This window comes from Notechis scutatus, chromosome 1, assembly GCF_049901735.1.
Source record: "Notechis scutatus isolate UNSWTSFEM ecotype Mainland chromosome 1, rNotScu1.2, whole genome shotgun sequence".
Lineage (NCBI taxonomy): Eukaryota > Metazoa > Chordata > Lepidosauria > Squamata > Elapidae > Notechis > Notechis scutatus.
Genome location: NC_142009.1, coordinates 70,998,835 through 71,012,339, shown reverse-complemented (window position 1 = coordinate 71,012,339; position 13,505 = coordinate 70,998,835). Strand labels below are relative to the sequence as shown.

The 13,505-nt window shown below is 37.5% G+C and overlaps 2 protein-coding genes across 2 annotated transcripts in view; one reads left to right on the top strand and one right to left on the bottom strand.

Annotated features, from left to right (window-relative positions):
* The window catches only part of FMN2 (formin 2), a 193,930-nt gene extending 190,796 nt beyond the window's left edge, over positions 1-3,134 (top strand). Inside the window, 2 exon segments of the mRNA XM_087967456.1 lie at positions 511-592; positions 1,322-3,134. Coding sequence (XP_087823582.1) covers positions 511-592; positions 1,322-1,348 — 109 coding nt within the window. The 3' untranslated portion in view covers positions 1,349-3,134.
* Positions 3,135-6,403: 3,269 nt separating this feature from the next.
* Positions 6,404-13,505, bottom strand: part of GREM2 (gremlin 2, DAN family BMP antagonist) — a 30,805-nt gene continuing 23,703 nt past the window's right edge. The window contains exons 2-3 of the mRNA XM_026669326.2: positions 12,088-12,167; positions 6,404-9,135 (exon numbers count right to left, since the gene is read on the bottom strand). Of these exons, the coding sequence (XP_026525111.1) occupies positions 8,628-9,135; positions 12,088-12,122 (543 nt within the window). The 5' untranslated portion in view covers positions 12,123-12,167 and the 3' untranslated portion in view covers positions 6,404-8,627. The remainder of the gene's footprint in view (positions 9,136-12,087; positions 12,168-13,505) is intronic.

The window sequence follows — 13,505 nt, the reverse complement described above, 5'->3', positions numbered from 1 at the left end:
GGACATCTTTGGGACAGTTTAAATTCCTGGAAGAAAGCAGGATATAAATCTAACAAAGCTCAGCAGGATATCAGTAGAATGCTCTTCATTTTTGCTCTCCAATTTTCTAAGAGTCTAAAGTATATTTGTTTGGGAACAGTCTAGATTCTTCTTGAGCCAACTTTCACATGAAGACATAGTTAGCCAATTATTGTAGTGTTACTTATTTAAAGTATATAAATTACATATTGTGCAATGTATCTGCGGTTTTCAAAAAGCAATTTCTGGGTAGCTGTTCTCTTTCTATTCAGGATAATTCTAAGATTATTAATTATAATTCTATTTTACAGTAACACAGAGCAGCTACAGTAACTACTGTGTTTTTTGGTGCCCGATAGGATTTCCTTGATGGTATTTCTGGATAATTTATATTTTGCATGTGATCTGGATGATTGTATATTGAACTTGCCCTACAACAGTCTTGTATTTTGCAAGGATTATTGATGATGAATTAACTTTAATGTATTGCAGACTTAAAGAGGCCGAAGAAGTATGCAGACAGAAAAAAGGAAAATCACTTTACAATATAAAACAAAAGCATGATTCGGGAATTGTAAGTATGATTATTCTTACTATCTATAAAAATGTTAAATGTTAACAGCAAAATGTAAAAAATGAATGCAAGGTCTTAAAATAAAACTAAGCAGATCGCTAGATTTAGGCAATAGTGATGGTGATAGCAGTAGACTAAGCACCAAGTTGCTCTAACTGATCTGCTATAGTCACTTAACCATAATGCAAGATAAATGGTTTGTTTTAAGCACCTGGAAATTATATCTTGGGAAAACTCAACTTCATATACAAATAGTCTGATTTAATTGAATTTTGATCTTTGAGTTATAGAAACATTGTTCCACGTGGTTGTTTGTCTTGTTTTGGACTATTAACAGCAAATCTTACTCTGTGACATTTCCCTGGTAACTACTTTTTTAACTATCCATTGTCAGACACACATTCACTAAGGATGTGGGTCATAACCACTTCAATGTGCAGGGCTTTTTAATGTTTTCTATTGGGAGATGTTTCAACTGCATAGTTGTTTCATGCATGCATAGGAGATTTTTGATCCTATAAGGCAGCACAGTTATTTTTCAGGAAGCAGAGTTAGAGTAATACTGTACAGCATCAAACTGAACAGTATCAAACATTACTGAACAGATGCAGGACTATAAAAATAATGGGGTAACCTTTGGCGATATAACAGGTTTCACAGTGTTTATGAATATGCTTTGAAATACTGGATCTCTTCTTGCTCACACTGTTCTCTGTCCTTCATTTTCAGAAAGCAAAGATAAGCATGAAAATATGAAAGAAGAAAAACTTATGTCTTTGTTCCCAGACTCAATAAATTGATCATGCCTTGGGAGGTAGAGGAAAAGAAATATTACCATTCAGCCCATTTGTTTTCTTGATTTTCTTGCATTTGGTTTCCTGTTTACACTGACTACTATGAACATTCACTGATAAACAGATTTGCACGATGGATACCCAATAATGGAAGCTATTTGATATCTCTCTCTTACAGGCACCCCATACACTACATTCTTTCCATCCAAACATTATTTTGCAATTTATATGGTAAAATACTAATAAAGACTAAAGTAGTCTGTGTAAGCAGCCGTATTTCAGTATGTCCTAAACATACTGAAAACTTTATAAACATCTAACTTCATATAGATGTTCCATTCCTGTAGGATTTTTTTTTCTCCAAAGCAAATACATTACAACATTGCATTTAGATTAGGGAGAATGTTACTTCTCAAGAACTCTTTGTATCTATTTCCTATTGACCTTGTAAGTGTACTCTGAATTGGTACAAGTGTTTCTTTTACACTCTAAGCCATGATCTCCAAAGTTACTTCATTGCCTCCTCACAAAATATATCCTAAATATGACATTCAACCCAGCTATTATTATAATTGACAAAGTTGATCATGATTTGCTGATATTGATGAATGGAATGAAAACAAAAAGGGGGAAACCCAGTTACAGTTAAGCACAGGACTCACTTGGTAGATACCAAACAATCTTGGGTATTTCAATATTATATTCATTGAAGAAACTGTTTGCAGAGTAACAGGAAACTTGTGGTAGACTTTCTATCAAACTCTTGAGTTTAAAAAAAATTAAAGAACTAAAGATCTTTCTCTTTTCTCATTCTAAATTATGATGGATTATTAAGAGCCTTAGTTTTTCTGGCGATAAAGCAATGATTATTACTTCTGTTTGATCTCACATTTTATTAAGCACTCATATTACAAAAAGTACAACAGATGCAATTGTTTTGCAATACTTCTGTCTCTACTGCTAAAAACAATGTAATGATTGGACAGATCTAGTTTACCACATTTTCTCCACACTTTCTAAGAGCAACATTTTAAAAGATTAAAAAAGCGAAAAGTAGGGAACGATGTATATATATCTCAATGCCTCTTAGCATAGAAGGTGCTAGAGTGAAGCAATTTCTAAGTTTTGAAATATTTATTTTTCTCCATGTAACCCACTATATGATGCCTGGTTGTCCAGAGATTAATATATGATTCCAGGAATCATAAGGGCTGCATAAAATATGACCTCAGGAATTGAATTTTTAAAATACCAATCACTAAAAAAATATATTTTTCCTCCACTGGGAAATGATTTCCTGTTACATAATCAGCTTGAAACTCTATCATCTTTCAGGATAGCCCCAAAACTGTGTTATATGATCCAATAGCATCAGGAATAAAGATTATTTCTTTGGGAAAGGGAAAAGAGAAGATTGTTACAAAAAGACCTATCAAAAGCAATTAAAGAAGTAAGACATATTTTTAATAGCACTGATTAAAACTCATGTTTGTATTTATGTAATTTATAGTCTTGCTGCATTTCTGCATTTTTTTTTCATTTAAATGCATTTAAAAACATTGGAGCATGTTTCTGTTTTGTAGATTTCCTGTTCCCTTCAGTATCTACTGTGTGTATATTGCCATTCTAAACTGAATAATGCTACACTTAACTAAGATCGCTATGTGCAATATTGTATTTAGTGTTTCTATTCCAATTTTTTTTAGAATGTTAATTTATATGAAAAATAAAAGAAATAATGAGATCAATGTTGTATTATGCATATAGTACTTCAGTTTTTGTTGCTCTGAGATGATTAACAATCACTCTGGTTGCAAAAAATGATTTTTTTTATTAAACAAAATTAAAACTTCCTCTTTTGAGAAATGTACAATATAATCTAAAACAACACATGAAGTCAACACCAAGGGAAAACAGATATACAAGCTGAGGGATGCTTTCTGGCTCAGTTTAGCATTTGGGCAATAGCAATAGCCCTTAGGCTTATATACTGCTTCATAGTGCTTTAGAGCCCTCTCTGAGCAGTTTACAGAGACAGCCTCCAACAATCTGGGTCATTTTACTGAACTGAGAAGGGTTAACCTTGAACTGGTCAGGATTGAACTACCGGCAATCAGCAGAGTTAGCCTGCAATACTGCATTCTAACCACTGCATCACCAGGGCGCCATTTGTCATATTGTTCTCAACCTATTCAGATCTAAATGAGGGGAAGTTCCTCTACCAATAACAATAGCATTTTGACTTCTATGCCACCCCAAATTGTTTTATAGCACTCTTTACAATTTACAGTGTAGAAGCATTATTTGCATATTTCCCTCAACAATCTGAGTCCTCATTTTAACACGCTCAGAAGGATGGAAAGCTGAGTCAACCTTGAGCCCCGTCAGGATTGAACTCCAGGTTGTGGGCAGAGTTTGCCTGCAATACTGCACTTTAACCATTGCACATCTAGGTCTCTTACTCTGGATTTCTCTGACCATACCTCATTTCTCTCTGCCATACACCATTCAGAAAATGCATCCTGCTCTACATTATTGACATCTACTTAATCCCATTTCCTACACTGAAACTGTTATAAGAAGTTGTTGTTAGCAGAATGCCTGGAGCAGTATTGTCATTGTTGGTTTCAGACAGATATAAGAATTGCATCCACTTTGGCTTTAGCCTCACCCATTAATGAAATTTAAATAAGGTACTGTGGACCTTACCAGAAAAAGGAATCCCTTTTCTAACCTCTAAACCAGCATTACAGGGCAAAATAGCATCCTCTTCTGTTTTGGTCAATTGGTTGCAAGTAATCTGCGTAACGGCTTATTTTTTAAAAGTGCCATCATATGACATTCATCTGTCCTTTCTTCAAACAAATGCAATTCATGCTTTGGTTTTGTTAGTTGGTTTCTATTGACTATATCATATTGCTTTCTTATCTTACCGCAGCTATCTATGGTGCCAGGAAAAGAAGCCTAGAACAATAGGTTGCGGGTAAGAATTATTAGAGATTATTGTCCCAAAGGTGATTTTTTTTCAAAAGGCAACTGGACTTTGTTTGGCTTGAAGACATTTCACTTCTCTTCCAAGAAGCTTCTTCAGTTCTGACTAAAGAACTGGCAGAACTGAAAAAGCTTCTTGGATGAGAAGCAAAACATCTTCAAGCGAAACAAGGAAAGTCCAGTTGCCTTTTGAAAAAGCACCTTTTGGACAACCATGACTTGGATAACAGAGAATCTCCTTAAACAATTAGAGATAATGGTTTTATATCACTAATTTGGGATCTATAACTTACTATATATTCCTATGTCTGCAAATAATTCTTAAGTTTCCAGGTTCTTGTTCCCGGTCTACTGAAAATTCAAGATGTGGTTATTGTAAGAATATCTTATAGTACAAGATTGGCAACTGAAAGCCTACCCAAGACAAGAAACTGAGTTATCTTTGTATTGGATATTATCTGTGAATATGACAATTTATAACTGATGGATTAATCTATCTACCACTAGATGGCAGACTAATGTCTTAAAAAATATTAGAAGCTTTGAATTAGCAAGAAAAAAGGTTTATCTATTTGTAAGTTTTATATCATACTGAATAGCATTCCAGTCAGTAGCTCAGACTTCATCTTTCTGCATTAATTTATGTGGTTTCCATCATTCCAATTCCAAAGGCCATGTTATTTGGAACTATAAGAGCTATTGTAACATAACTGGAATGCCGGGTTGGAGAAAGTTGCAATAGTAGTTCCTTAATAATTCAATGCAAGACTTTTTGCTATAAAATTGAAAGAATACCATGCAACAAGAATACAGGGTATGATTTGGGGGGTATGATTTGGGAGGAACATAAAGTGGCTTTGATTCAGATTTAACATCCAGATGTTAAAGATGTCTTGTCTAGAGTCATGGCTACTATTGACAATAACCCATTAGAACTCAGGAATTTGGCTAACCCAGTTCCTTACTGGGCAAGATTCAGCACCCCTGCCAAGCAAAAGCGGAAGAGCTAAAAGGAAAAAGCTGTTGAGATCAGGACTGATTGTTTCTTAATTTGGATGATAACTCTGGTTATAACTAAAAGTGAAACACTCTGATTTCAGTGGATCATAGAACTAAAACTGGATCCAGTTCAATGCCCCTTCTATAGAAGAAAACAAGTATGTGTGTGTCTACACAGTACCAGGGGTGTCAAACTGGATTTCTTTGAAGGCCAGATCACCATTGTAGTTCTTCTCTGCAGGCCAGCTGGAGAGGGGAGGGGGAGAGACAGGATGGACACCTCCTACAGCACCCTACTGGCCAAAATGGAGCCCCCCCCCCCGCCCCCCACATCCATTTTGGCTGCCAGAGGCACTGTGGGCTAGTCCTTTGCTATTTCCAGGCTCCATTTTTGCTGGCAGAGGCACCACAGGCCAGTCCTTTGCTGTTTGCAGGGTGGCCTTGTAGGCCAGATCTAAGCACCCCCTGGCCCTTGAGTTTGATACCCCTGGTCTATACGTTCAGAGTACCTTGGAAGACTCCATTGTATGGAGCTGCTGAACATTATTGATTTTCCTGAATTAGACCACTCATATGTTATGGATATTGATAGAATATCCTTGTTCATATTTTTGGGACATGTTTAATTTTGATCCCAAAACAGAAGTCTGTTCCAATGGTTACCTATTTATTGTTTAATGTCATGTTTAGGGTAATACTGCTTTGACACTTAGTCCTACACCTTTCAAAAAAGAATATAGAAAGTTGCAATGAGGAACATAGTTGAGATATTAGAAAGAAAATTCAGTAGCCCAATTTTAGTACAGTTGTAAAGAAAGGTTTCCTTCATTTATTTCCCTTAAAATAATACTTTCATATGACACCACCTCCAACTGATTATCAAAAGAGCACACTAGGTGTTAACTAGGTGTTATGTTAATGTTATGTTGAAGTTTGTGTACTTACAACTATTCCTTTGGAGTAGATCAATCATGATACCCTTAAATTCACTTTCATCCATTCCAAAATATCAGTCAATTAAACCCAGTTTATTTAAGAATTGAGATTTTATATATATATTATACATAACATACATTGCATTGACATGGGACCTTCAATTTCTGATACACTGCTCAATTACAACCATATCCTTGGGGTTGATGACATGCAATAAAACTGGAGAATTAAAAGTTCTGTCTGTGATATAACAGAAAATTGGAAATTAATGTGCGTCTATTACATTCAGTTTCCATACATACAATATCAGAGTGATAGTTTTCACTGGTTATTTTCAGCTACATGTATGCTGCTTTTAACTGAAATATTCTATAATGGCTCTATGATATTTTAATTATTTCATATTTAAATTAAGTGGATGAAGAAAACTCCCTAATGAAGGTTAAACTTAAGCTCTATGAATATATACATGAAACAAATATACATGAATTCCATATATCTCTAGAGCAGCTTTTTTCTATAATTTAACACGCCTAAAAATAATTGTTATATTTATAATATTTATTCCACTTCATTTTCATTTATAAAACAAAATTTAAATAGTATGAACTATTACAACATTAACTCAACTCTTATAAAACAACCCGAAAAGCATTCCCCTATCATAACAGATCTGGTTTGTTTGTAACAGGCTGGTAAAGAGCTCTAGTTATCCTACATTATTGCTTGAACAATTTTTTTACCAAGTCCTAACAATAAGAACCCAGTGTTCTCTTTCACCAAGAAGCAATGTTCTTGGGCAGCAGGCTTGTACATAAAAATACAGCTATCCTAACTAGTTCTTTCCCTAAGATCTTTGATAGAAATCATAAGTTATGATCATTAAAACCACTAAAGCAAGCCCCATTCTTCTTTACTATACTTTTCTAAGCATGATATTTTTCTTGTGTAATATCAAGGGATTGAATTCTAAGGCCCACATACCTACCCAATCCTCGCTTCCTGTGCCAATTCCCATAATTGACAAGCCTAATGGAGATCAATCACTCAAAACCTCTCAAAATAATCTGTCCAGCATAAAAAGAGAACTATGCCATTGAACCCTTGAGGTGGCATAAATTTGCAGCTTTGTTCAACCCTATCTGATCATGTCAGGAGGAAACTAGTAGCAAAAAAACGTATTTGAACATTTCAATACTTTGACTATACTTATCACAAATGCAAACTTCAAGCCATGCAATGAGGTCACCATCAGAGTTACCCAGAAATTTTCAAAGGAATCTAAATGGTAACTTCTGGAACATGCAAAACCATAACATGCAGCCTTGTATTAATTGGGTTTATCAAGTTTTCATACATTAAATTTTATTGTACATGGATGCAATTTTGTACAAATGAAACAGAGTTAATTTAAAGAAAAAATACAGTATGTTGCTTGCTTTGTGCTATGGTATTGCTATAGATCAAACACAATATTGCTTTCCTTCACAAATATAGTCACTCAAGAGATGGAGATAAATTCTCAAAAGTGAGACTAGGGAAGGAAAATTAACACTAGTAAAATTCTGTGGGCTGTGAGGGATAATCTGCTCTCATATTTAAGATTTATCTCAACCCTTCAAATATGAAGTCATCTCACAAATTATACATGCTTATAATGCTACATTTAAAAGTTTAACAATTATTTGTGGTAACATGACAAATGAGACATTGCTGTAGCGCTTGTACTTGAGACAATTTAGTTGAAAATAGGTATAAATCCACTTCAGCCTTTTCATTGGAAAGTGCAAGCTGATATATCCATGGAAGATAAGGCTGTTTAAAAGGCACACAAGTCTTATCAATCAAGACAGATCACTGCTTCCCTTTGCTGTTCCTAGCTATATCCATCCCACGGAAGACAGGATTAAGTAGTCAGAAATACACCAAAATGTTAACTGAGAATGAGATAGGAAAATGACAAATACTTCATCTAGCCATTATTCATCAAAAAGCGTGAGGTGAAAGCCAAAACGATTTCCACACAGTGGAAGGAAGAGTCAATTACTGAATTTATATCACTGGCCCCAAAAATGTTCATTTTCACATACGACAATGACTTCTCACTTAGTGGCAAGCCCAGTGGTCTAAGAGCAGTTTGGGTAATAAGGATGGCATGTTTCAATCAGCTGATAGCAGCCTTCATTTCCAGTAGGCAGACAAAGCAAAGGATGCTGCTGTAGAAATGTTTCCAAAACGAGTCAACGCAAAAACTATCAACCAGTTTTGTGCCTGAAGACAGGGTTTAAGGCAGAGTCAGCTGCCGACTGTCACTTTTATTGTTTGCCCATACTGCTCAGGCTCACCGACATACATCGGCATTGCTTGACTTTCTGGATTTTCTTAAGTCGAAAAGGTGGGTCCAGTTCAGGGCACTCTAGCTCCACTGTGAAGGAGGTGACCTTCTGAGGCTTGCAAAAGGCACATGACTGGAAAGATTCCTCCTCTTTTTTTACATGCCGGGGGATATAGAAGGAGTTGCACTGGCCATAGCAGAAGCGGTTTATAATTGTACGGCTAAGGCAGCCTTCCTCGCTGACAGTCTGCCGTAAGGGCTGGGTTTTGCACCAATCACTTTTCAGGTACTTCCTCTCTGTAACCACCAAAGCCTCCTGGCTGGAGGCCAGCACTTCTTTGTTCAGATGCGGCCGCCGGTCAGAGTTATTACTTCTGCTGCCTTTGTAAGGGGAAGGGATGGCTCCCGCAGGACGATTTTTCCTGGGTTCTATCACTTGAACCAGAGTGGACATGAGAAACAGTGATAAAGCAAGTTTCCAGATCATCCTGCAAGAAGATACCAAAACAAGGATAGATATTATCCCTCTAGGAAACAGTCAAGACGTCATTTCAAAATGGATCATTCAAAGGATTCTAATTCTGTGAGTCTTATTCTGCATTCTCAAAGGGTTTTTAGGAGAGTTAGGAAATAACTCAGAAATAAATAAGTAATTAAAAATGGAAAGGCAGAATAGTATACCATTAGGACTTTTAAAAAAAAAAACTTGACTTCATTAACAGAATCACTAATACAGTATATCTTTTGGGGGAGATCAGAATCTGTCTGCTTTAGAGGACTCTTGCTTCAATCCAAAATTTATTTTTATTTTATTAAATGTATTGATCTGCTATCTTACCACAGAATGACTCTTAATAGTCACTTCCATTCTGGAATTAAATTTTTGAAAATATCAATTGAACATTCATAATTATAATACATCATATACCTGGCAGTAAAATTACTTTGCAGTTAAACCAACTTATGAAAAATGTTCTCTTAAAATATCACAAATATAAGACAGTACCATTATAATGTATAGCTGTCCTATAAGAGATTGTAATCAGCAAGGCTCCACCCTTTCCAAACAGAAGGGTTAGACAGGGCTAATTATAATATGACTAATAATAAAAGAAGGGATGACAGAATAGAAGAAATATTAGTGCCTATGAAATTGTTTATAAATTGGTCAAATTTTTTTAAAAAGTAAAGATGCCTCAGGTCCATATCCATGCCCTTGGCAACATTACAAAAGAGGTATGCCAGTGCCTTTTTCTAAAATCTTTCATATTTCTTGATGTTCTCTAGTGATTTTCCTTCTACTGTGTTTCTCATAAAATAAGGCCGGGTCTTATATTTTTTTGAGCCCCGAAAAAACGGCTAGGCCGTCTTTTCAGGGGTGACTTAATTCCCCCCCTTGCATCCTCATCTAGAGCGCCCCGCGGGCAGCCTTGCCACCAGCTGCTCCTAACAGGTGATCATGGCGAAGCGCAGAGAGCTCCCTACTCCCACCAAACACCTTTGCTGCAGACCCAAGACCTTTGGCACCCGCCGCTGTTGCTTTACCTTCTGCCCATTCCGCCGCCACGTTTGGAGCTGCCGCTTCCATGTTTGGAGTGCCGCTGCCATTTGGAGTGCCGCCGCCATTTGGAGCACCGCCGTCATGTTTGGAGCTGCCACTTCTGCGTTTGGAGCTGCTGCCGTGTTTGGAGTGGCGGCGGCGCTCCAAATGGCGATGGTGCTCCAAACAGCGGCAGTGCTCCAAACGCGGAAGCGGCTGCTCCAAACGCAGAAGCGGCAGCTCCAAACGCGGCGGCAGCTCCAAATACGGACATGGCAACTCCAAACAGCGGCAGTGCTCCAAACAGTGGTGGGGTTCCAGACGCGGAAGCTCCAAACGTGGAAGCGGCAGCTCCAAACACGGTGGCAGCTCCAAACAGCAGCAGCGCTCCGAACGTGGAAATGGCAGCTCCAAACGCAGTGGCAGTTCCAAATGCAGAAGTGGCAGCTCCAAATGGCAGCAGTGCTCCAAACAGCAGTGGTGCTCCAAACGTGGAAGTGGCAGCTCCAAACGTGGCGGCGGCATGGGCAGAAGGGAAATCAACAGCGGCAGGCGCTGAAGGTCTTGGGTCTGCCGCAAAGGTGCTTGGCAGGAGTAGGGAGTTCTCCGCGCTCTGCCATGATCACCCATTAGGAGCAGCTGGTGGCGAGGAATTGCTGCCCGCGGGGCGCTCCTAACGGCAAGTCCCCCGCCCTTCCCATTTTGCATGTTTTAAAATAGGCCTAAATTTGGGGGGAGGGGCTTAATTTCATTTTATGCCTAGAAAACATGCTGGGTCTTCCTATTGGGGAAGGTCGTATTGTTGGAGAAACACGATAAGTATTAAGTTGGCCCACACAAGGTCAACCATCTGCTGCCACCTGCTAAGATATTAAAATGCAGCCAGTATGATTTATTTTCATCCTGGAGGCACAGTAGGATTGAATTCCATAAAAATATTTTGGAGCATGAATGCAGAACCCATTTGAAACTTTTTTAAATTGCTTATTTTTTTCCCTTGGAATTGTCTGTCAATGGTCTGAAGTCCCAGGAAGAGACATGGCTGCTTTTTAAAGAGCTGCAGAAAGTGTTCCTATCCCCTCCATAGCCCTTTTTCCTGAATTCTTTTCAAAGCGTTCCATGACTTCATCAAAACATGTCTTATGCAAACATGCAATCTCATCTTCTCACTTCCATGCACTGCAAGGTGTAAAAGGACAAACTTACAACTGTACACAATCACAAGTATACAGAAGGCCGCCTTCTTCTTCTTCTTCTAGTATTTTAATTGATCTTATAACCAATAAGGAAAGTATTTTTTCAGTTGCTTTCTGGGAAGAAAGGAGGCACCATAATGATTATGTTTCTTGCCCATCAGTTAATTATCAGACTGATTGCATCCAGTGTAAAGAGGGACAGGATGCAAAACATAAGAGGTCTGATAGAGCCTAGAACTGCTTTGCCAGATGTCTGTCCTAGCCCAATTTTGAAATGAACAGAATTAAGTCACCAGGGCTCAATACAATGCAATCGGTCCACACCTTTCTTCCCAAGCATAAGGCCAAATACAATAAGAATGATGCTTATATAACAAATATATCCAGATGCTTTGAACAGACTCCATATTAGTTAGAGTCACCTGAGATGGAATCAGATAAATATTTGCCCTCGAGCTTTCCTTCTGGCCATGTACTATGCAGAGAGACTGGAAGTAAATGATTCTCCGGTATAAAACTGAGACTGGTTACTGAATTGCATAATCATAGAATTCAGCAGCACAAGCACAAACCTGCTTTACACAAAGTTACAGTATATGTGGGAAGGGGGCTATTTTACATAGGGAGTTAAGTGTGTAAACTGGTTGGTACACAGAAGAGAACGTGAGTTTAACTTAGGATGTGAACATTTTGAAGCCACTTACCTAAGCAGAAAATTGATGCCAAAATCTTGAGCCATTCACTTGACCTTCTGGAAGTAGAAGGGACTATTTGTCTTAGTATCCTGCAAAAAAAATCATTAAAAAATGATACTGAGCACAGCTATTTTACCAACACAATTTTCTGCACAATTTAAACTATTTATACATTAAGTTTGACTTAGCCTGAATTTCACTTGTTCAGTGATCTTAAATCATGAAGATGTTTATTTCTAGCTCTTGTAAAATCAAATCCAGCATAAATCGATGAGCTTCTCTTGCAAATAAGTATGCTCAGGATCGCAGCCAAAATGTAAAATGATTATCTCCATCAAAAGACTCCAGCCAGTCTTCAGAGGAGTCATAGCACTCTACTTGACTAACACTCAGTTATTGTGGCCAAAACCATTGGATCTCAACTGGATATGCAGAGGCCAAATTTCTTTCCAATCAGCTAATCACAGCTTTCTCTGGAGATGCAACTGAATCTAGTATTATTCCTTTCCCTCCTTGTTGCCAGACCCAAAAATATACAAACAATGAGTCAGAATTTCATCTGAATCTAAGCCTATTTAATTATTCAAAATGCAAGTGATTGGAAAACATATATACATCATTGGTTTGGATACTGGGTTTTCCTACTTATTCATATGAATCCAAAACTTAATGCCATTGTACAGATTCTTGTAATGAAATAATCCTTCCCTCCTTTTTCTTTCTAGTGACAGAACAGATTTTTTTTTAAAAAAGTATTATATTCATTTTCCCCATTCTATATCAGTTTCTAAAAGTTCACAAGAAATCTGCCTTTTTGTCTTCTCATAGGTATCTTTGTTAAGAGTTTTGCCTAACAAAAAGCTGGGCTACTGCAATTCCGTCAACTTAGGATTTCCCTAAGACCATTAGGAAGCTTCAGCTGGTGTGATGCATGAGGCGGCCTGGATAGTTATTCCAAAGTTCCCCCACATAATGCATTTTCTTTGGTAACCAAACCAGCTGCATTGCATTCCTTTTGAATCTATATTGATCCCCAAATTCAAGATGTTGGTTATTTCTTTTAAAATTCTATATGGCTCAGGATCTGGATGTCTTTATGATTGCCTTCTCCAAACTAAAACTATCCATATGATAAGACTGGAAAGCTTGTTGAAAGTCCCATCAAGCCTTCTCAATACTGGTGGAACTGTGAAATATTTTGCCCCCACGTCTGGACCACCCCATTATTGCTGGACTTTAAAATGGCCCCAGAGATGTGTCTATTCAAGAGACCATTTGATATGAGGACTAGCTACCCATCCATACTCTGTTGGTAGGGTGTCTTTTGCTTGTACTAGTCAATCTTCTTTTACTCTTTTTAATCCCTATTGGTGAATATCACTCAGTGTCCCCAGGCCACTGTGGAGAACAGTGCCAGATCTCAAAAG